The 24,377-nt window shown below is 45.3% G+C and overlaps 1 protein-coding gene and 1 pseudogene across 1 annotated transcript; both read left to right on the forward strand.

The window, feature by feature from the left end:
- The window catches only part of LOC102272062 (protein MIX23-like), a 47,638-nt pseudogene extending 47,374 nt beyond the window's left edge, over nt 1–264 (forward strand).
- F2RL1 (F2R like trypsin receptor 1) lies at nt 122–9,614 on the forward strand. The gene is made up of 2 exons (XM_070377238.1): nt 122–502; nt 7,302–9,614. Exons 1-2 carry the CDS (start codon nt 421–423, stop codon nt 8,405–8,407), a joined length of 1,188 nt encoding a protein of 395 aa, XP_070233339.1. The 5' UTR covers nt 122–420; the 3' UTR covers nt 8,408–9,614.
- The last annotated feature ends 14,763 nt before the right edge of the window (nt 9,615–24,377 follow it).

The following is a 24,377-nucleotide window of genomic DNA, read 5'->3' on the forward strand; positions in this document are numbered from 1 at the left end:
TGGGGGTGGACAACGCCGGTTCCGCAGGAGTAATTCAAAATTAAAGGCGGTTTTCGGCCTTGCGCAGGCGCGGCGATCCCACGACGAGAGTGTTCCCAACCTTTCGAAGATTACAGCACAGTTTCTACGCGGCGGGTGCACCTCGGGCGTCGGGCCGGGGCGGGGCCCCGGACTCCAGGTCTCGGAACCGCCGGGCGGAGCAGTGCGTTCCGGCCCCTGGGCGTGGCCCCGCGCAGGTGCGGCGAGAGGCTCGAGTTTCACTGAAACTTATCCGGTTCTCGGGAGGCGTGCGCGCAGGCTCCAATCAGGGGCAGGCGGGAGGGTGGCTTCCTACCCCAGCCGAGCGGCGAGGGGGACTCAGTTTCGGGGCTGTGGTGGCGCCGGGCTCCCCGTCCGCCCGGCGTCGGCGCTGCTGGAAGGATGCGAAGCCCGAGCGCGGCGTGGCTGCTCGGGGGCGTCCTCCTGCTGGCGGCCTCTGGCTCCTGCAACCGCACCGTCCCAGGTGAGAGGCTCGGACCGGAGGGGTCGTGCTGCTCGGGAGCGGGGGTCTCGGGCGCCGTGGGCGGGAGGCGGACGCCGGGTGGATGCGCGAAGGGTGAGTGCGACCGTCGCCTCCTCCTTCCCGCACTCGGCGGCTCAGCTCCCGGCTTCGGAGCGGGGGTCTCCGGGGCCCCAGCTGGGACCACCAGCAGGGGCTGAAGCCTGGGGAGGCGAGCGGAAGAGAGCGGGGTGCTCGCGTCTCCAGAGGCCCCGGGGGGCTGAGTCCCTCGGGCGCCCCCGCTTAGGTTTCTTTGCAAACACTAGTCATTAAGGAGCTTTCGCACACTTTTCAGATTCTTTCCTGTCTAGTCCTGCGCGACCTGCGGAGTTAGCGGGTTGAGAGCGGGATGGAGCCCGCGGCCTGGGAACTTTCTGAGTCGCTTTCTGAGCCTCCTCCAACTTTTGGAGGCCCCTCTTTGGGGTCGACCCTCGGCATTCAACCCGCCTCCCCTTCTCCGGGGCCGCCAGCTCCTCTGGGACGGTTCGTGGCCCGAGTGGGGAAGCCAGGGCCGGGCCCCGTTGGTTCTTCGGGTGCCAGGCGCTCGCCCCGGGTTGTAGGCCAGTCGAACAGGTGAACGAATGGAACTTCTTGAACCCTGCTTTACATTCGACCAGGTGACCTCTGGGCCCCGGGTTTCTCGGCCCTTCCGTGCCACACTGGCTGGCTGCCACAGGTCCGAAGGCCCGAGGCTGCCCGCCCCGGGCACGGAAGTACCCGGGAGCCGTCCCTGGGGGCGCGCAGGTACCAGCTTGTGCGCCGCAGCCGGTGCCCGGGGGTGTGCTCGGACTTGTCAGGAGGGAGGGGGAATCTCCAGGGCTGAGCTGCTCTCCCAGGGCGCGGGCGCTCTTAGGCCGGGTATTGCCTTCAATTCAGTTCAGTCGCTCAGTCGTGTCCAACTCTTTGCGACTCCATGGACTGCAGCACGCCAGGCTTCCCTGTCCACCAACTCCCGGGGCCTACTCAAACTCATACTGTGATGCTAACAGATGGCGAGCCTTAAAAGGGAAGTTTTTGTTTCCCTGCGAAATTTGTAGACCTGTTGTTAAGACAGGTTCTCACTTTTATCCTCTTCATGAAGACATTGTGAAAGAGCAAATCTCTGTGAATTTGAATCAGAAGAATGTGATTCTTTTCCTTCTGCAGTTACAGAAAAGGGTATTATTATGGTGGATACTTCAAAAACTACACCCCTGGTACACATTTTATTGTCAGCGTTAGAATAAAGATATTTATTTCCTGGAAGTACTGAAACTGTGATGAATACATGTCCCTTTACCGTTCTGTTTTTAAACTTACAAACTTAAAATTTAGGAGCAAGGTTTAGTATGTATAGACATCTTCTGTAAAATGTGAGGATGTGGATTCCTCTATTTTATGATCCAGACAATTCCAATAGGAAGCTTGCCTGAGTGTTTGGCTTGCTCTTGTTTACAAAGTGAGGGGCAGGAGCTGGGAGGATTTCTGAAGGATAAGGCGGACTTCATTTAACAACACAACAGATATCAAGTTAGTTGTTAAACAGAACTATTCACTATTGCACTTTTTTCCCTTCCACATACTTTTATTCCTTTTCAGGGTAACTTTGCTAAAGGGTCAGTTCAGTAACAGTGAGACTTTAGGTGGATGGAGCTTTCTTCACAACTTGAAAACTAAGCTGATTTTAATTAAGAAACATGGCATCACCAGTGTTTCTGACCTTCAGCACCTGTCTTTGCTCACCCCCTTCAGTCTGGCCCTCTTGTATCCCCCTCAGTTTGCAGCAAGACGCATCCTAGACTTTTCTTCCCAAAGGTTTTTCCCCCAAACACTGCCTTATGGAAGGGAACTCAGCCTAGAGAGTAACCTTATCATTTCACAGATGGGGGCCGCTGAATTGAGGGGGAGAGGCAAGGAAAACTGTCCATCATACCCCTGCTTTCTTTTCTATCACAAGAGTGTGTATGTTAGTGGCTTGGCTCTTTGTGACCCCAAGGACTGTAGCCCTCCAGGTTCCTCTGTCCATGGAATTCTCCAGGCAAGAATACTGGAGAGGGTAGCTGTTCCCTTTTCTGGAGGATCTTTCTGACCCAGGGATAGAACCCCGGTCTCCTGCATTGCAGGTGGATTCTTTACCATCTGAGTGATGGATAGTTATTTCTGTAAATAGTTTTATCTCTCCCCCAACTGGATCACATACTCCAGGAGGCCAGGGACCCCTAATGGCACCTCCATCACACGGTTCAACACATCTCTTTCCCTAAAGGACCTCAGTAAATAGTGAATGAAAAATGAAGTAAAGGGACTGGCCCAGAGTTACCTGGCAGTTGATGGCAGTTTGGCATTTAAGTTGGCTTTTTTCAGGTACTTAATTCTTTCCACCGTGTCACAAGTCTAAGAAGTCCCCTGTAAAGCAGTCATTCCATTTTTCTTTTGGACATTGAAACTTGTGTTCCCTTTGTAATTGGTCATTCATGACACAAGCCGTATGTGATTACTGTAAAGGAAAAATAAGTCCAAAAAGGAGGCGGCATTAATTAAATCACCCTCATTACCCAAAGCATTGCTAAGATTTTGGTTTCTAGCCTTTCTAATGCTTTCATACATCCATGCACAAAATATGTATTCATAAATAGAGAAACAATTTTTGTACACCTATGTGTTTATATAAACATCAGTTGTCATTGCTCAGTCGCTAGGCTACGTCCGACTCTTTGCAGCTCCTCTGTCCTCTAATATCTCTTGGAGTTTGCCCAAATTCATGTCCACTGAGTTGGTGATGCTACCTAACCATCTCATCCTCTGCTGCCCCCTTCTCATTTTGCCCTCAGTCTTTCCCAGTATCAGGGTCTTTTCCAATGAGTAAAAGTAAACATCAGTAGTGAGTAAACATCAATGACCAAACATTAGTAGCATGTTAGTAAATATAAAACATTTTTAATGAATCTAAAATGTTACCAGTGGATGTATAATAATTTTTAACTGGTCCTCTGTTGATAGGCTCATGGGCTATTTTCCATGTTTTGTAATAAGAGAGGACACTGCAATGAACGTGAAGATGGGACCTTAAATTTGTGTTTGGTCACCTGCCTGACCTTGTAGTTACTAATTAATTTTGATAGGTGATGTTTTAGTGAAGTGCGTGTTTGACTTGCTTACGGTTTTATTAGCTGGGCAAATGTTGAGAGGAAAACAGTTCATCCTGAAAGAATACAAGAAATTTGACTAAAGTGTCCCTAGAGAGGGTACCAAGTAATGGAAGCTTTCCTTTTTTGATCTAGGCTCCCGAAGTTCAGAGCAAAAGGCTATTTGAGGGTGAGGAGGATAATAGGGGAAAGAACACAAGAGGAGAGTTTAAACAAATAAAGTAGCTACTCTGTACCTGCTTATGTTGGTGGGGGGTGGGCCACAGGAGGAAGCTTAATATAGCAAAGAGCAGGGAACGTTTGTAAAGTTAAAAGTGCAAATCAAAAAGGTTAAAAGTGAAACATCCCCGTTCTCTCCCTTCTTCACTCACAACAGACTTCTTTATGCAGAAATGCATGTGTTCCCTGCAATAAGGAAGGCTCATACTCTACATGCTGTCCTACAGGTTTTTTTTTTTTTTTTTCTGCAGGTTTTTTTAACCTATATGATCTAGTCATGGTCAATATAGGAAAATCTGCCCACACTTCTGTAGGGGGCACATTATTCATTGTATAAATGCCATAAATTACTGAACTCGCCTTTTTTGTTTTTCGATGGACATTGAAACTATCACTTTTGTTTTACCATGGTAAATAATATTCTAGTAAATATTCTTGTACATAGACTGTTTTTGTGTACTTTAGCTAGTATACATGCAGAACAAATTCCTGGCAGTAAGTCAGTGGGTCATAGGGCAAGCACACTTAAAATTTTTGATATTTTGCCAAATTGCCCTTCGAATAGATTACACCAGTTTACACGCCCCTGAAAAAGCAATCCAAATGACACAGAAGGGTGTAAAGGTAAAAAACAGTAAAATTCTCCCCTCCCCACCCATTTTACTCTAGAGATGGCCAGAGTCTATGGTGTAGTGGGTGTTTTCCTAGACTTCAGATTTGTTGACAAATTATAATTTTGTTATATAGATGGAAGCATATTATTCCACCAGGTGCTTTTTCAGTTGACACTATATTGTGACTGTCATTGCATTTCAGTGTTTATTAAGTAGCTCATCTTCACCCTGTAAAATAGAAAAGATGTTTTCTGGTTTACAGATGGGTTATAGAGTTAGAAGCTGAGATGGCACCCGTTCTAGACAAGTTCTGTGAGTTGAGGACCCTGTGTGAGGTAGAAGCCTGTGCCCTGTGCTTCAGGGCACTTTGAGCAGCAGCTCGACATTTACCAGTGTTAGTGCTGAGTAGTTCTAGCGCTGCTCAGTCACACCAACTGGCATGCTGGTTATGTGCTCTGCCACTGGGTTGATGGACACAGCTAATATGAATGGCGTTTTAGAGTGCAGTCATTCAGGGTTCTATGTGTGAATATTCTCAGGAAATCTTTCTTCCTCACTCTTTGAATCCTTCCCTTTTTGTAGTATTTCTGGTTAATTTCCCCCCCCCCCCACCTTTATTTTAGTATCCTTACATAAAATAGTTTTTTATCTCTTTGCATGAACTTTTGTGACCTGGTGTATGTTTTTTTTTTTTATGGAAAATTCTAGACACATGAAGATAGAATGTTGCAGTGAATCCCTGGTACCCCTCAGTCAGCTTTAGTAATGACACCTCAGCCTACTTCCTGCCTTCCATCATTCTTTAACAGGTTTATTAAGATGTAACCTGCAAACCATACAGTTCACCTGTTCAAAGTCTATAATTCAATGCCTTTTAGACTATTCACAGATAATCTACCCATCGTCACAATCAACTTTAGAATATTTTTTTACCCTATAAGAACACTCCACCCTATTCCTTAGCCATCATCCCCCCAGTTTGCCCCATTCCCCAGCTCCTGGCAACCACTCATCTGTTTTTTGTCTGTGGATTTGCCTATTCAGAACATTTATTATAAATGGACTCCTACAACACATACTCCTGAGGCTTCTTTCAAAAGCATAATCTTTTCAAGCTTCACCTGTGTTGTAGCATGTATCAGTACTTCGTTTCCTTTTATTGCTAAGTCATGTTCCATTGTAGGCATAGACCACATTTTGTTTATCCATTCATCAGGTGATGGACATCTGGGTTATTTCTCCTTTGGGGCTCTGATGAATATTCTGTTCTTAACATTCCTGTACAGGTTTCTGTGTTTTCCTGTGTCCTGGGTGTATACTTAGGAGTAGGAATTGCTGGGTTATAGGGCAATTCTGTAGTGAACCGTTCGAGGAACTGCCAGATGGTTTTGCACAGTGACTGTCCCACTTTACCTTCCCACCAGCCGTGTCTTAGGTAGAAGAGGAAAAAATGATGACAACACATACAAGTTATCAGATAAGCTTGTGAGTAGGTTGAACATCTTTCCTGGTATAAACGTGTCATGGTGAAGGGCTGCTCTTCCCCAGAAATAAAGTCGGGGCCTTCTGTGTCTTTACATTGCCCCTCACTTTGTTCTGCAGGTCGATGGACACTTGGTTGGGGCAGGATGTAGGCTGGCCATGCCATTCATTCGTGATTTCTAAAGTTTAATTCATAATTTGGGGATGAAAGTAGAAGTTGTTAAAGCTTAGCATATTACTTGCTTAAATGTCAGAATACAAATTTGTCTGAACAGAAATCGTGTACCCAGCTGCCCAGTGACCTTGAGGTCAGAAGGCTTGCTGCCCGCTCTTCCCCATGGGCAGGTCTCCAGGAAGCCCTCAGAGAAGCGGGAGACCTGTGCCCTGGCTGAGGCTGTCCTTGTATCTAGAGAGACAGTGTGTCTGAACTCCTGGGAACCTCGCTGTGTTGGACTTTGGGCTAAGGAGTGAAGGGCCAGGCTGAGTTGTCTTGCAGCACAAATGAGATAGATGGCCATTATGAGAACAGTTGGAGACTAATGAGTGTGGACAGTTTGTAGAACTAAATGACATACTGTCAGTTTTTTCCGGGATTCATAGAAATCATTGTTATGTTGTACACATACTTCATAACCCTCCCATTAAAAAAAAAATACCCATTGTAAAGACACACACACACACACACACACACACACACACACACACCCCAGGGGGACTTCCCTAGTGGTCCGAAAGTTTAGACTTCATCTTTGAACGCAGGTGGTGCAGGTTCGATCCCTGGTCAGGGAGCGAAGATCCCATGTGCCACATGGCCAAAAAACCGAAACATAAAATAGAAGCAATATTGTAACAAATTCAGTAAAGACTTAAAAAATAGAAAATTAGGATTTAAAAAATAACAACAGCAGGCACATAAATCCAGACCATAGAAATCCCAGTAATCCCACCACCCATCAAAAGCCCCCGGAAGCATTCTGGGTGCCCCTCCTCCTGTCTTCTTTCTCTTCCTTCACACAGTGCGGGAAACTTTCTTCATCTACCCTGCCCTGGAGAAAGGCAGGCCCGCCTAACACTGTCCTCTTGGGCTTCCGCCCGTTCTTGCTCAGTCGTTTCGCTTCTGCTGCTTTTTCTGCTCAGCTGCTGTCCTCCTTTTCTCCTCTGCCCGAGCTTTCCGGTGGTAACTGAAGTGCTGGGCACCATCTTGCCCGTGACCTTCCCACCGGCCGTTCTTTCTCTGAAGCGCTTGTGTTTGGACAAGCCAGCATCTCTGTGGAAACACTGATTTCTGTAATGACCCTTGTCCGCCTTGCCTTTCTTGTGCAGGAAACAAGTCTAAAGGAAGAAGCCTCATTGGTAACGTGGATAAGTCACCTGTGGTCACTGGCAGAGGCGTGACAGTGAAACCAGGCTTTTCCGTGGATGAGTTTTCTACCTCCGTCCTCACTGGAAAGCTGACTACTGTCTTTCTTCCAGTTGTCTACACGGTCGTGTTCGTGGTTGGTTTGCCAAGCAATGGCATGGCCCTGTGGGTCTTTCTTTTCCGAACAAAGAAGAAGCACCCCGCTGTGATTTACATGGCCAACCTGGCCTTGGCCGACCTCCTCTCGGTTACCTGGTTCCCTTTGAAGATCGCGTATCACATCCATGGCAACAACTGGATTTACGGGGAGTCTCTTTGCAAGGTGCTCATTGGCTTTTTCTACGGCAACATGTACTGCTCCATCCTCTTCATGACCTGCCTCAGCGTGCAGAGATACTGGGTTATCGTGAACCCCATGGTGCACCCCAAGAAGCAGGCAAACATTGCCATCGGCGTCTCTCTGGGAATATGGCTGCTCATTCTGCTGCTTACCATCCCCTTGTACGTCGTGAAGCAGACCTCCTATATCCGGGCCCTTAATATCACGACCTGTCACGACGTTTTGCCGGAGGAGGTGCTGGTGGGAGACATGTTCAATTACTTCCTGTCTCTGGCCATCGGAGTCTTTCTGTTCCCAGCTTTCCTCACGGCCTCGGCCTATGTGCTCATGATCCGGACCCTCCAGTCTTCTGCCATGGATGAGAGCTCAGGAAAGAAGAGGCGGAGGGCCATCAAGCTCATTGTCACCGTCCTGGCCATGTACCTGATCTGCTTCACTCCCAGTAACCTTCTGCTCGTGGTGCACTACTTCCTGATTAAGACCCGGGGCCAGAGTCACGTCTACGCCCTGTACATCGTGGCCCTCTGCCTCTCCACCCTCAACAGCTGCATCGACCCCTTTGTCTATTACTTCATTTCACAGGACTTCAGGGATCACGCCAAGAATGCCCTTCTCTGCCGGAGCGTCCGTACTGTAAAGCGGATGCAGGTATCCCTCTCGTCAAAGAAATTCTCGGGGAAATCCAGCTCTTACTCTTCAAGTTCAACCAGTGTCAAAGGCTCCTACTGAGTGGCCCGGTTCCTCAGTGGAAGTTCTGCTGGAGGTTTTGGAGCCTGCTTACCATTCCGGAGATGCTTCTGTTGTTTCTTAACCAAGTAGGTTTCACCACATACCATGTATATGCAGCACCTCTCAGGGTTGCTGGAAGCTTCCCTGTTTGCATGAGGAAAGTCCCCCAAATTCACAAGGAATGTCAGTTTCAGAATTTCTCTACTCAGGGGCTCCCAGAAATGGAACTGATCGAAGCAGACTTTTCAGATGGTGCAGAAAAGACAGAAACCCCATGATATGCAGAGACTAGTCTTGGCGTGAAGGCTTAAGTTTTTAGCTGCAACTATGTCTCTTTTACATCTGGGGTGGGTCCAGCTGTATTAGGGCTTCAGGGCCCTCAGAGAAGATCAGTACAGTTGACTGGCTATACAGATGAGGAAACTAAAGAGGTCGGGGAGCTGCCCCAAGTCAGGTTTCCAACCAACGGCAACAAGTTTGAATGGTGGGGTTCTTGTACCACTTTGTCAAAATCATTGTGTATCTTGTTTGAAAATGTAGACTTATTGTACTCAGGAATCAGAGCTCAGAGTCTGGGGCAGGGCCCAGGAACCTGCATTTTAACAAGTCTTTCTTACACTCCAGTGTTTGGGAACCTTTGGTCTGGGTACTGCTTCCACTTGACAAGGAGCCATGGCAATTTTTGAAAAATAAAGCAAAACAGAACATTTTGTGTCTCTTTCCCATCCAGTTCAGAACAAAGTCTGTTCATTGACTTATTGGGACTTCCAGTCATTTCTTTATTAATGCTTTGAGCTTTTGTATGTATCATTATCACTTCAAGGAAAATACAACGAGCATGTTAAATGTGCAAAAGCTAATTTTGTGTCTTTACTGACTTCAGTGAAATCTTCAGGTTGTCTGAATAGTAGATTTTTTTCACAACTAAGAGTTTACCACTTAGTATTTTTAAAAATTATCTTTGGACTATTTATTGCCAGTTTTGTTGACTTTTTGTCAAACATGAAATGATAAAGCCGTCTCTTGAGTTTGAACCACATCTGTTTGGAAAAGAACACTAAAATAGAGATGATTTGCAATGTATTTAAAGAGGTACTTAACTCCAAGCTGACTTTATGCAACTGTTGTATTTGTGACCTTTTAAAATAATTGTTTTACTGTATGATTGATTTATAAATAACACATGACTTTTATTTTTTATGACTTATCTCTGAATTGTGTGGTTTTTGCTTTCATTTTTGTTTTCGAGGAAGGGAGAGTAGGGAAACAAAGGTATCCCACTTCTAAGAAGAAATGAAAGTGATTCTCACATCTTATTTTTATGTAAAGAGGATCATATTGTACACATTGCCCTGTAATAATTATTTTTCTTTTAACTACATTTTAGAATTCACATGTCTGCATCTATGGATTGACCTCCATTTTTAAAGAATACAAGCTACTTACTATTTGGGGTGTATTGTGAGGTTTTAGGCATCTGGTCATTTCCATACCTATGGCTCCTGGAGTTGTTTCTCTCTCCCTCTCTTTTTTCCTCTGTTAAGACAGTGCCACACAGAACATCTGTATGTAGACATCTTTGTGAGTATTTCTGTAGGACGAGGGCTTCCCTTGTGGGTCAGCAGATAAAGAGTCTGCCTGCATTGTGGGAGACTTGGGTTTGATCCCTGGGTTGGGAAGATCCCCTGGAGAAGGGAACAGCTACCCACTCCAGTATTCTGGCCTGGAGAATTCCATGGATTGTATAGTCCATGGGGTCACAAAGAGTCAGACACGACTGAGTGACTTTCACTTTCATTGTAGGATGAGTTCCAGAAAGTAGAATGGCCAGGTCAAAAGTTGGGTGCTCATTTTAAATTTTGGTGACACTTGCCAAATGGCCTTCAGTAACGTATACTTCTACCAGAAAGTGTGTTTGCACTTATTTCCTGAAGTGCTCATCCATCAGTCTTCAGAAATGTTGAAAACGTCCGTTGCGTGAGTTCGTGCTGAAGCGGCACAGCCTCCCGCCTAGCAGGGCTGAGTTCTGACTCCATGATTTCTTTGTTTTGGTTTCCTGATTTGGTTTCCTGAGGAAGATGCTTCTCTGTGCCTCAGTTTCTTGTTTGTAAAATGTGGATTAGGATGAAACGTCTGGCACGTACTCATAAGTTTAGTGTCGCATTATTACTGTTCATCTCTGACGACTGACGTGATCTCATTTCTGGTCTGCCGCCGTTTGTGGCCAGATACACCCTGCCTTCCTTGCCCGCTCAGCTTTCAGTCTCCTAGCAGGCTGCCTCATGGTGGGCTTGCTCCCATTTTACAGGTGGGAAAGCAAAAGATGGTCTACCCAGGGTAAAAGCGAGCAGAAACAAGGGGCTCACAGGCTCATCCAGTGGAAAGCATTTTTTTGGTCTTTGCTATTTCTTTATTAGTCATTTTTATAATAACCTGCGGATAGTAAAAAAAAAAAAAAAATCAGTAAAAATATATAAAATGAAAAATGTACTTCTTTGCCACACATGTCCATTCTTATCTCACAAAGGTAACCAATTTTTATAATTGTTTATAGAAAAAAATATATATAGTATGTAATACTTTTAAAATAAGAATGAATGTGTTTGTGTATGTAAGTACATATATGTGTATGTATATGCCAACTTCTAAATCAATTCACATGGATCTTCCTCAGTTTTTTCAGTGACTAGGTAGTTTTCTGCCTAGTGATTGATCATACTGAGTGATCATAATTTAATCCCCCCAAAAAAAAAAAAAATAATTTAATCCCTACCCTATGGAAGTAGTGTTTTTCTTGGTTCATTTTCACCAGATCTGTGAATCTACGTGAAGAAGTGTACAAGAAATGATGTGGGAAATAGAATCATAAGAGTGTCTGCTGAATCAAATGCTCCTCTAACCGTGTTTGTTTCTCTTTCCTTTGAGGAGCGGCTCTCGAAGGCCCTGCCCTGCCTGGATCAGGTCCCTGCCAGGGCGGGAGGGGCAGGCGGGCGGGGGAACTCTGGCCCTGGGCTCGGGAGTGCCCTGGGTGTGCCTGTCTTCCCTCTGTGTTCCCCATTTTGCTGGGCTCTGATTTTGCTAAACTGCCTGACAATTTGCCTGTTGCACTCCCCTGGCTCTGGTGACTGAAGGAGGCTCTCTCAGTCTGAAAGCGAATGTGGATTCGTGTCCCCTTGTGCAAGACACGTGCTAAACCGAGTTGTTTGGGCATTTCTCTGTGTGCCATTTCGGTTGTTTGCAGCCGGAGTTTCAGAGGTAATTAAGTTCCCTGTTAGCAAGATTTCATCAATCCTGGGGCTATAATCTCATCAGTATGCATAGTTTAGTGATTGCAACTTTGTTCCTGCAACTTTTCCCCTTTGGAGACACTCACGAGGACTGGAATTTATCACTGAATCAAAGGTACAGTTTGCTACACTGTTCGCTGGTCTCATCAATTAAAACTGTGGGTCTGGGCTGCAGAGTTTGGTTGTTGTCTTAAAAAGTGAAGTTTCTGATGTTACACTAGTCAAAGGCACATGTTTAGTCCACCCCCACCGCTAATTCTGAAGAGGGAAAACCAAACTCAGGGCTCGGTCCTCCATTTTACCCCCAAGCCTTGGAAAGTCACTGAGATGGTTGTTCTGTTTAAATGTAAATCATTGGAGTCCCTCAGGTCACACTCTGGAAAATGTCTTTATTGAGGGAGAGCGTGCCGAATTCTGTGGTTTGAGTGTGAGCTGCCTTTGCCTTTACCTGTTAGTCAGCCTGTGGAATATTCCCAGTGTCCATCTTTACTGATGTGAAACTCGGCGTGACCAGCTATGGCTCACCACCTCTTGCAGAAACCGCAGCCCTCGCCTGTGGGCTCCAGGAACTGTAGTTAAGTCTTCAGCACAGCGAAGGTGGGAGTGGCTCATACATTCATCTTGCAGTTATTTTCATCTTTTTCTTTATTTGTTTATTTGTTTATTTCTTTATTTGTTTTTATTTAGAGGATTATTACTTTACTGTGACGGCTTTTGCCATACATCAACATGAATCAGCCACAGGTATCCTCCCTCTTGAACCCCTCTCCCACCTCCCTCTCCTTCCCGCCCCTCTAGGTTGTCACAGAGCACCAGCTTTGCATCCCACAGTTACTGCAACTTTGTTGCCTTATTAAATGCAAATAATTAAATCAGGATCCCAATTTTAGCATCATTCTAATTGTAGGATTAATGTTCTCAGTGAAATTAATCTTAAAAACAAAAACAAAAAAACCCCTCCAGTGTTTGGGTTACTGGATAAAGAAGAGACTGTTCTAAAGCCAAGTCCTGAGAGTGGGAGAAAGTCAAGGAAAACAGAAGGACAAGAAAGCTTAGGAAGTGCCATTACTGTGGCTTCTCTCTTAATATTGTGATAATAACCTTTAAAAAAATAAAAATTATAAGAGTAATAAGTAGTTGTTGTAAATAAATCTGAGAATATTGGAGCAGATACTGAAAAGTGGACATAATCCCTCCCTACCCATCCATCCCTTTGTGCCTCCTTTGAGGTATTTTCTATGCATGAATAAATGTAAGTGCCCATATGCTTTTTTTTTAAACAGTAAAAGAGGAGTTATATTACCTATGTCTTTTATGCATAATCAATTTCCTCAAAACTTAATGGTTTAAAATAACAGTCAACATTTACTGACTTGCACAGTTTCTGTGAGTCATGAACTGGGGAGCCATTGAGGCAGGTGGTTCTGGCACGGGGGTCTCAGGAGGTTGCAGTCCTCTGAAGGCTTGACTGGAACTGGAGGACCCACTTCCCGTGTGGCTTCCTCACAGGGCTGGCGTGTTGGTGCTGGCTGTTGGCGGGAATCCTTGGTTCCTCTGTGCAAGGGCTTGTCCACAGTCCTGCTCAGGTGACCTCATAACGTGAAGGTTGCTTTTCCCGGAAATGAGTGATCCAGGAGAAAATGGAGGCGCTGCACTGCCTTTCGAGCCTGGCCTCAGACGTTATCCACCGTCGTCTCCACCTTACTCTACGGGTCATGTATGTGGATAGCTTCAGTTCACTCTGGGAGGAGACTACATAAAAGTGCAAACACCAGGACTCAAGAATCACTGGGGGCCGTATTGGAGGCTGGGTACCACTGTACCAACACATCTCGGACATTGTTTCCTTATCAGCATTTCTAGATTGACCTCATTCATTACTACAAATGGCTGTACCCACTGTATGGATATACTAAAAGGAATCCTCCAGCTTTTAAGTCATTTCCTTTTTTTGGCTATACTATATTGCTATTCAAGCAGTCTTTGGGTGAATATCTTTCTGCATCTTTACAGACTTGTTCACTCAGTATTCTCCCACCGGGTACTATGTGCCAAGTCATGCTCAAGACAACCAGACTGTGGAGGACAAAATAGACAAGTTCCCTGTTCTCACTGAGTTTACTTTCTAACGGGGCAGAGACCAGAAATAAGAAAAACATCTAATAGTAGTAAATTCTACGAGAGGGTAAATGCTAGGAGTCTTTTGTACTATGGTATCAGGGTAGGTTTCTAAGAAGGTGAAATTTAAGTTGCAATATATAAGGACAAGAAAGCTAGCTCTGGGAGGATCCCAAGCAAGGGCTTCATGGGAGTGGGTGAGGGGGAAAAAGTATGAGCAAATAGATGGGTGAGATAGGGCAGGAGCTGGGTAGCTGAAGGGACTTACTTGTAAGGGAATAAGAAGCTTGACTTTCACTCTAGGTGGGATGCCATAGGACTGTTTTACTGGTAGTCACTGGCTGCTACAGGATATAGATTATAGAAGGGCAAGAGGGAAGCAAGAACAATTAGGGAATTTCAGCAATGCAGTCAAGAGATGATGCTGTCTTGAACTGGGATGATAGAGATGGAGAGAAGGGAACTAATTTGGACTGTTTTCAAGGTAAAGTCAACAGGTGTAAGGAATAGAGAAATCTAGGAATCGAAGATAATACTTAGATTTTTTTTCTCAGTGGATGATAGTTAAATAATTAGGAGTGAGTAAGTTTGGAGGTTGAAAGTCAAGAGTTCTATCTTGACCATGACATCTTTGCGATGCCTGTCAGACATCCATGGAGAACTGTTGAGTAGAACATTTGGATATCTGAGTCTGGAATTGTTTTAGAGTGGTTAGGGCCAGAGATCCAGACTTGAGTCATTGGCCACATCACTAAAACTTTTAAAGTAAAGGACTTAGATATTCTAGACAAGAGAAAAGATGAAGAGCGGGGCACCTGGGACAAAGGCCTTTGGCACTTAAAACTTTCTGAGCAGAAAAGGAGCCAGTGAAAGAGACTTAGAAGGACTGGCCACTAGAGCAGAAAGAAAGTCCAGAGAATCTGTTTTGGGCATGCCAAGGGCGTAAAGGAGAGGGGTCAATCATAGGAAATATTACTAGAGGTCAAGAGAGATAAGAATAGAGAACTAACTATTGGATCTTATCAATGGAGAACATTGGTGACCTTGACAAAACCTCTAGTCTTTTCAGAAGGGAAGGTGTTCAAGAGAGAATAAGGAAGTGAATTCAGAGGTGATAGACAATCCTGTCCAGCAGGTTTATTGTGAAAAGGAACAGAGGAATGTGGGGCAAAGAGAGGCGCTGAGAATGACTGGTATCTTTAGAATGTGGTAATGGGGGTGACAAGAGATGGCAAGAGTGAATGTCGACATTCTAGGAATCAGCAAACTGAAATGGACTGGAATGGGTGAATTTAACTCAGATCAGATCAGTCACTCAGTCGTGTCCGAGTCTTTGTGACCCCATGAATTGCAGCATGCCAGGCCTCCCTGTCCATCACCAACTCCCGGAGTTCACTCAGAATCATGTCCATTGAGTCAGTGATGCCATCCAGCCATCTCATCCTCTGTCGTCCCCTTCTCCTCCTGCCCCCAATGCCTCCCAGCATCAGAGTCTTCCAATGAGTCAACTCTTTGCATGAGGTGGCCCAAGTACTGGAGTTTCAGCTTTAGCATCATTCCTTCCAAAGAAATCCCAGGGCTGATCTCCTTCAGAATGGACTGGTTGGATCTCCTTGCAGTCCAAGGGACTCTCAAGAGTCTTCTCCAGCACCACAGTTCAAAAGCATCAATTCTTCAGCACTCAGCCTTCTTCACAGTCCAACTCTCACATCCATACATGACCACAGGAAAAACCATAGCCTTGACTAGACGAACCTTTGTTGGCAAAGTAATGTCTCTGCTTTGGAATATGCTATCTAGGTTGGTCACAACTTTCCTTCCAAGGAGTAAGCGTCTTTTAATTTCATGGCTGCAGTCATCATCTGCAGTGATTTTGGAGCCCAGAAAAATAAAGTCTGACACTGTTTCCACTGTTTCCCCATCTATTTCCCACCGGATGCCATGATCTTCGTTTTCTGAATGTTGAGCTTTAAGCCAACTTTTTCACTCTCCACTTTCACTTTCATCAAGAGGCTCTTTAGTTCCTCTTCACTTTCTGCCATAAGGGTGGTGTCATCTGCATATCTGAGGTGATTGATATTTCTCCCGGCAATCTTGATTCCAGCTTGTGTTTCTTCCAGTCCAGCGTTTCTCATGATGTACTCTGCATACAAGTTAAATAAACAGGGTGACAATATACAGCCTTGACGAACTCCTTTTCCTATTTGGAACCAGTCTGTTGTTCCATGTCCAGTTCTAACTTTGCTTCCTGACCTGCATACAGATTTCTCAAGAGGCAGATCAGGTGGTCTGGTATTCCCATGTCTTTCAGAATTTTCCACAGTTTATTGTGATCCACACAGTCAAAGGCTTTGGCATAGTCAATAAAGCAGAAATAGATGTTTTTCTGGAACTCTCTTGCTTTTTCCATGATCCAGTGGATGTTGGCAATTTGATCTCTGGTTCCTCTGCCTTTTCTAAAACCAGCTTGAACATCAGGAAGTTCATGGTTCACATATTGCTGAAGCCTGGCTTGGAGAATTTTGAGCATTACTTTACTAGCATGTGAGATGAGTGCAATTGTGCGGTAGTTTGAGCATTCTTTGGCGTTGCCTTTCAGATGACCGTTATATCTACTACTGCGGGCAGGAATCCCTCAGAAGAAATGGAGTGGTCATCATGGTCAACAAAAGAGTCTGAAATGCAGTACTTGGATGCAATCTCAAAAACGACAGAATGATCTCTGTTCATTTCCAAGGCAAACCATTCAATATCACAGTAATCCAAGTCTATGCCCCAGCCAGTAACGCTGAAGAAGCTGAAGTTGAACGGTTCTATGAAGACCTACAAGACCTTTTAAAACTAACACCCAAAAAAGATGTCCTTTTCATTATAGGGGACTGGAATGCAAAAGTAGGAAGTCAAGAAACACCTGGAGTAACAGGCAAATTTGGCCTTGGAATACAGAATGAAGCAGGGCAAAGACTAATAGAGTTTTGCCAAGAAAATGCACTGGTCATAACAAACACCCTCTTCCAACAACACAAGAGAAGATTCTATACATGGACATCACCAGATGGTCAACACCAAAATCAGATTGATTATATTCTTTGCAGCCAAAGATGGAGAAGCTCTATACAGTCAGCAAAAACAAGACCAGGAGCTGACTGTGGCTCAGACCATGAACTCCTTATTGCCAAATTCAGACTTAAATTGAAGAAAGTAGGGAAAACCACTAGACCATTCAGGTATGACCAAAATCAAATCCCTTCTGATTATACAGTGGAAGTGAGAAATAGATTTAAGGGCCTAGATCTGATAGATAGAGTGCCTGATGAACTATGGAATGAGGTTCATGACATTGTACAGGAGACAGGGATCAAGACCATTCCCATGAAAAAGAAATGCAAAAAAGCAAAATGGCTGTCTGGGGAGGCCTTACAAATAGCTGTGAAAAGAAGAGAAGCGAAAAGCAAAGGAGAAAAGGAAAGATATAAACATCTGAATGCAGAGTTCCAAAGAATAGCAAGAAGAGATAAGAAAGCCTTCTTCAGCGATCAATGCAAAGTAATCGAGGAAAACAACAGAATGGGAAAGACTAGGGATCTCTTCAAGAAAATCAGAGATGCCAAAGGAACATTTCATGCAAAGATGGGCTTGATAAAGGACAGAAATGGTATGGACCTAAGAGAAGCAGAAGATATTAAGAAGAGGTGGCAAGAATACACAGAAGAACTGCACAAAAAAGATCTTCACGACCCAGATAATCACAATGGTGTGACCACTGACCTAGAGCCAGACATCCTGGAATGTGAAGTCAAGTGGGCCTTAGAAAGCATCACTATGAACAAAGCTAGTGGAGGTGATGGAATCCCAGTTGAGCTATTCCAAATCCTGAAAGATGATGCTGTGAAAGTGCTGCACTCAATATGCCAGCAAATTTGGAAAACTCAGCAGTGGCCACAGGACTGGAAAAGGTCAGTTTTCATTCCAATCCCAAAGAAAGGCAATGCCAAAGAATGCTCAAACTACCGCACAATTGCACTCATCTCACACACTAGTAAAGTAATGCTCAAAATTCTCCAAGCCAGGCTTCAGCAATATGTGAACCATGAACTTCCAGATGTTCAAGCTGGTTTTAGAAAAGGCAGAGGAACCAGAGATCAAATTGCCAACATCCACTGGATCATGGAAAAAGCAAGAGAGTTCCAGAAAAGCATCTATTTCTGCTTTATTGACTATGCCAAAGCCTTTGACTGTGTGGATCACAATAAACTGTGGAAAATTCTGAAAGACATGGGAATACCAGACCACCTGATCTGCCTCTTGAGAAATCTGTATGCAGGTCAAGAAGCAACAGTTAGAACTGGACATGGAACAACAGACTGGTTCCAAATAGGAAAAGGAGTTCGTCAAGGCTGTATATTGTCACCCTGTTTATTTAACTTGTATGCAGAGTACATCATGAGAAACGCTGGACTGGAAGAAACACAAGCTGGAATCAAGATTGCCGGGAGAAATATCAATCACCTCAGATATGCAGATGACACCACCCTTATGGCAGAAAGTGAAGAGGAACTAAAGAGCCTCTTGATGAAAGTGAAAGTGGAGAGTGAAAAAGTTGGCTTAAAGCTCAACATTCAGAAAACGAAGATCATGGCATCTGGTCCCATCACTTCATGGCAAATAGATGGGGAAACAGTGGAAACAGTGTCAGACTTTATTTTTCTGGGCTCCAAAATCACTGCAGATGGTGACTGCAGCCATGAAATTAAAAGACGCTTACTCCTTGGAAGGAAAGTTGTGACCAACCTAGATAGCATATTCAAAAGCAAAGACATTACTTTGCCAACAAAGGTTCGTCTAGTCAAGGCTATGGTTTTTCCTGTGGTCATTTATGGATGTGAGAGTTGGACTATGAAGAAGGCTAAGCGCCGAAGAATTGATGCTTTTGAACTGTGGTGTTGGAGAAGACTCTTGAGAGTCCCTTGGACTGCAAGGAGATCCAACCAGTCCATTCTGAAGGAGATCAGCCCTGGGATTTCTTTGGAAGGAATGATGCTAAAGCTGAAACTCCAGTACTTGGGCCACCTCATGCTAAGAGTTGACTCATTGGAAAAGACTCTGATGCTGGGAGGCATTGGGGGCAGGAGGAGAAGGGGACGACAGAGGATGAGATGGCTGGATGGCATCACTGACTCGATGGACGTGAGTCTCTGAACTCCGGGAGTTGGTGATGGACAGGGAGGCCTGGTGTGCTGTGATTCATGGGGTCACAAAGAGTCGGACACGACTGAGCGACTGATCTGATCTGAATGGGTGTGATCCAGTAGACAGCAGGGAGATAGTATATTTCTAGAAGAAGAGTTTCTGGGTCAAAAGGTATATGTCATTTTGATCATGATTAATTGCCCTCTTGAGATGGTGCACCAGTGTCTATGACCCACACTGTTATAAACACAGTTTTCACAGTCTTCAATATTTACCAGTCCAAACGTCATGCATTTTGAATGTGTTGATCATGCAGAGCTGTGGGAGAAATGTTGGGAGAAATGAAACTGTGTCTTACCTCCTTTATTTACTTCATTCTTGGGGCACATTCTTCTCCTGCCACTCTTCACTCCAGCAGGGCCACTTGAAAGGTGCTGGCCTTGGGGAGACTTGGTCTCATTTCTCTCTGTATTATCTCTGAAAGGAAACCTCAGTTATTCTTCTGGGTGAGTTGCAGAAATCTTCTGTTTCATTTGGAACTTCCTGTGTTCTAGAAAGTCCCCTGTAGAGAACAGGAGGGCATGGCTGCAGCCCCTCCAGCTGGTACCTCATAGCTTGGAGTCTGAGCACTGGGCCCCAGCCAGCTCACCTGCAGATGAGAGATTAATTCTGTGTTGTTGCTTTTGGCTCTTGTCCTAGTGCCTTACTCCAGCTTCTTGGCGTAGCCTGGGGTGGATGACTTCAGTTGATACTAGAGTTTAATTAGAGCTTCTTTGTAGCATGGGCTACCTAGACTTAATTACCTAATCCTGAGAGAGCAGTTTTAGCCAAGTCTTGCATTCTGAGCTCAGGCACTTGGAGGGGACTGTATCTAGTTCTTATTGGTGACAGACAAATTTTCCCTCCAACTAAAGAGATTTTGTAGATGAGGGAGTTTGTTGAAAGTATAGCTGATTCATCAGAATTTATGGTTTAAAAAGAATTGTGGGGCAAGGAGGAAAATGATAATATGTATTCCAATGATATATTTCAATTAATTAAAATGATTTTTTTTCCTTTTAAAAAATTTAATAATTATGGGGAATTGTGTACCCACCCAGAAGTTGAAAGAATTGTATAAGGAAGCTCCAGGTCCAGGTCCACTCAGCCCCAACAACCATCAGTCCTTCAATTCTACCCCATTCACTTCCCCATCCCATTCATTCTGAAGCAAACCTCAGAAATCATATTATCTCACTTGTAAATATTTCAGTGACTCTAAAAGAAAGACTACACCAGGTCTTAGTAGCAGCATGCAGATCTTTATTTGCAGCATGGGGGATCTAGTTCCCTGACGAGGGATCGAACCCAGGTCGCCTGCACTGGGAGCATAGAGTCTTAGCCACTGGACCACCAGGGAAGTCCTGAAAAGGAATTTCAAAGTCATACCTTAAAAATAAATAATTTTTAATATCAGCTATCCTGTCGGTGTTCAAATTTTTATTCGTCTCAAATGTCATATTGGGGTTTTTAGTTAAAAAATAAAGACTCCAAATAAAGCTCACACATTGCGATTGAGTCATGTCTTTTAAGCCTTTTAACTTATCTTTTTTTGTTTTCTTTGTGCAATTTGTTGAAGAAACAGGTTATTTGTTGGGAGATTTTCCCATAGTCTGGATTTTGCTAACTCTAGTCCACTGACTATTTTTTTTTTAAGCTAATTGTAAATTTTAAAAATTAATTTATTTTGCTTTTGGCTGTGCTGGGTCTTCCTTGCTGCATGCGAGCGTTCTCTTGTCGCAGCGGTAGGGGCTACCCTCCAGTTGCCATGCGTGGATTCCTCACTGCCCGGGCCTCTCCTGTCGCGGACAGGCTCTAGCGCCAGCAGGCTTGTAGCCTCACTGCATGTGGGATCAAATCAGTGTCCCCTGCATTGCAAGGTGTATTCTTAACCACTGCACTGCCAGGGAAGTCCTTCCACTGGCAATTTAAAAACCCTTCAGCAGCAGAGAAAAGGCTCTGTTAACCCAAGAACTCTGATTATACATCTGTTCATTTTACACTTTATGGGAAGCAGCAGGAATTCGAAAACCCTTATCAGTTTGCTCTTATCACTCTCTCTTTTGTGTGTGGGTCTGAATGTGCTCTTTTAAGGACGGGGAGAACGCCCCCGGCCCCGCCGCCTCTGGCTGGCTGTGCCTGGGAACTCCCCTCTGACAGCACCATCATTAACCGACTATGTGGGCATTTCACATGGACCTTCCACTCCCACGCGCTCATTCCGGCCTCCCCAGAATGTCCAGCATTCTTTAAATCTACAGTTTGGAGCCTTTCATCTTTTTTCAGGTGGGCTGGAATAGTTATTTTAGAGAGAGCAATATTTCGGTCCTCAGAACCTATGCTGGAGTTTTTTCTTTCTGGATCCTCCTGTGTGTTGGACTCCTTCCGCCCCTCCGTCTGCCCCTCCCTTTGCTTTGAGTGGCGATTCTCCAGGCCAGGAGCGAGCTCAGGTCCACGTTGCCCTGGGCTGGCTGCTGTGAGGCAGAGCCTGAACGACTCCTATGTCTGCTTGAGAGTGGTCTTCCGCTGGCGTCTGGAGAGACGCGAGCAAAACTGAGTAAAATCTCCTGAGCAGATCTAGGGAGGCCAAGCCACACCTTGAAGGTCCTTCTGGATCTTTCAGCTTGGACAGGATTACGACACCTGAGTTTCTCCAGGTGAGATGGGAATGAAGCAGGAGGCCAGGGTGGTCCCAAGAGCCCGAAGGAAACCAGCTGTGCAGGACAGGGGGCCGGTCGGAAGCCCAGGGCTCTGCCCCACTGTCAGCTCCTGCCTCTCTCTCCCCCGCTCTTTTTCTTCTCCTTGTGATCAAGGTAATGAGGATGCCTTTTACACAGGAAGCCCCATGGCAACCACCTGTGACCTTTGCTGTCGTCCCCAACCCCCACCCAAGGACTCTCCTTCCTCAGCCGTCTGGTTTCTAACTAGAGTTAGAAACCAGAATAATCTACTTTTTGTTTTTTTATCCGTTAAAGCTGCCTTCCAGGGGGATGAGGTAAGAAGAACACTCATCTTGATTTCAGGTGGGTGGAGAAGACAAGCTTCCTGCAGAAACCTAATTCTGGAGCCCTGGCTGGGAATCACCTAGGTCTGAGGAAGCCTTTGCGGCTATTGAATCCAGACTCAGGGCAGGGCAGATAGGGTGTTTGTTATCGGGGAGTACGCAGACAGAGCTGCAGTTTATGACTTGGAGCCATAATCTCCGAGTAAACAGAATGGGCAGGAGAAACAGCTTGAGACAGACCCTGGGACCACCAGCGCCTCCTGGTGGTGAAGAGCAAGTACTCTGGAGCCAAATGAACCGGGTTCACATTCACCAGCAATGACTTGAGGGAAGCTACTAATTTCTCTGTGCTTCAGCTTAATAAGCTATAAAACTGGTCTAGTCTCTTAGAGTAATTCAGGCTAGAAATGGCCAGGGTCTGAATCACCATGCTAGGGTCAGAGAGGAGGGGATGGGGCTTCAGGAGGTAAAGCCTGACCATGATTGAATGAGTGGAGGAGGAATCAAAAATAGTGTGACACTCAGGCTCCTGGCGGAGAAGGCAATGGCACCCCACTCCAGTACTCCTGCCTGGAAAATCCCATGGACAGGGGAGCCTGGTGGGCTGCAGTCCATGGGGTCGCAAAGAGTCAGACACGACTGAGCGACTTCACTTTCACTTCTCACTTTCGTGCATTGGAGAAGGAAATGGCAACCCACTCCAGTGTTCTTGCCTGGAGAATCCCAGGGACAGGGGAGCCTGGTGGGCTGCCATCTATGGGGTCGCACAGAGTCGGACGTGACTGAAGCGACTTAGCAGCAGCAGGCTCCTGGCTTACGCAGTCGGATGAGCCAGGGCATTGCTGCTGGTTGAGACAGCACACAAAGGCGGGGGGGGGGCCCCGCTGTCTGGATCCTCCAGAGGAGGAGTGATGGAGTCAGGAAGAAAAAGGGGCCAGTTCAGTCTGGTGTGACTGAGGGATTTGATAAGCCAGTAGGCTGTCTATGGGGAGACCCCTGTAGTCAGGGCATCTATCCTCTTCTCTGTCCCACGTAGGGGGCTTCCCTGGTGGCTCAGTGGAAAAGAATCTGCCCCAGTGGGTTGGTCCCTGGGTCAGAACAATCCCCTGGAGAAGGAAATGGCAACCCACTCCAGTATTCTTACCTGGGAAATCCCATGGAGAGAGGAGCCTGGCAGGACAACCGTCCCAGGTAGAATTTAAAGTGATATGCAAGGATACATAAAGTAGAGGAAAATATTAATTGAGTAGAAGCAAAAGAAAGAAAAATAAGAATGGAATGTAAAACTGAGGAAGTTGATACAAAATATGCAGCAGAAAGCGGAAGTCACGCCGACTAGAGTCATCTGAACTGCGCGGTTTGCACTTGCTGTACTTTAATGTTTGTTTATTTCTGGTTGGGCTTTTTGCTTGTTGCTTTGTTTCTTCAAATCCAGGAGTCCTCAAAAATTAGGGTTTCTGGCTTGGTCTTAAACATATTGGAAGTTGTGGGAGCCCTGAGCCATATTCTAATCTGGCAGCAATTATCGGGATCTGAGGAGCAGTCACTGTTGTTAAAAGGGCGTGGGTTCTCCAATTTACCACAGTCCCCACCACTCCCTATTTTCTCCCCAACACTGAGGGAGAGTGTCAGTCCCGTTTATCACCATGGACTATCTCTATCAAATGTGAAAATAAACAAAAATAGGTTGAGACTTCTTTTTGAATTCTCACTCTGGTTTGCTTGTTTCACTCTATAGCTGCCTGGCTGTCAATGAAGGCTGATGCTCATGGTTTACGACGGTTGCACATTCTGATTGGTGCCTTTGTTGTACCTGCTGTTGAATAGTTTAGACATGGCTCCTGCTGTAGGAATTTGAGTTTATGACAGGTGGTAAATTCATGTATTTGGCCTAGGTGGCCCACAGACTTGGCCCTGGGTTTTCAAGCAGTCAAAGAAAAAGAGGACATCTTACCAGCCAGGCAATTCATCTTGTCCATAAGATGATTGCTTAAGCAAATCAGGGCTCTTTTCAGCACAAGACCACACAGAAATTTCTCCTGAGAGTCTTCATAGAGAAGGAATGATATGTTCCATCTCCAGAATGTATACAAATCTAAGGCTCATTCTAGAAGCTTCCCTCAACTTAGTCAAGTGGCATTTCCCCAGGCACAACTGCTTAGCAATTCTAGGGGAAGCCATTCTGATATAGTTCAGGAACTTAATTCTCTACCAAACTGACCTATTATAGGGATAATTTTAGAAAATATACAAAATCTGGAGAAATGGATGGACTCCAAGTAATCTTTCATAGATGATCCAAAGATGTGATGTCTGGACTTGCAGCAGCCAC

The sequence above is a fragment of the Bos mutus genome, chromosome 10 (genome assembly GCF_027580195.1).
Source record: "Bos mutus isolate GX-2022 chromosome 10, NWIPB_WYAK_1.1, whole genome shotgun sequence".
Taxonomy (NCBI): Eukaryota; Metazoa; Chordata; class Mammalia; order Artiodactyla; family Bovidae; genus Bos; species Bos mutus.

Excerpts from the sequence above, each read along its gene's own strand:
- F2RL1 (XM_070377238.1), top strand. The coding sequence starts at position 421 with ATGCGAAGCCCGAGCGCGGCGTGGCTGCTCGGGGGCGTCCTCCTGCTG. Across the intron at positions 503-7,301 it reads CTGCAACCGCACCGTCCCAG|GAAACAAGTCTAAAGGAAGA; the intron begins GTGAGAGGCTCG and ends TTTCTTGTGCAG.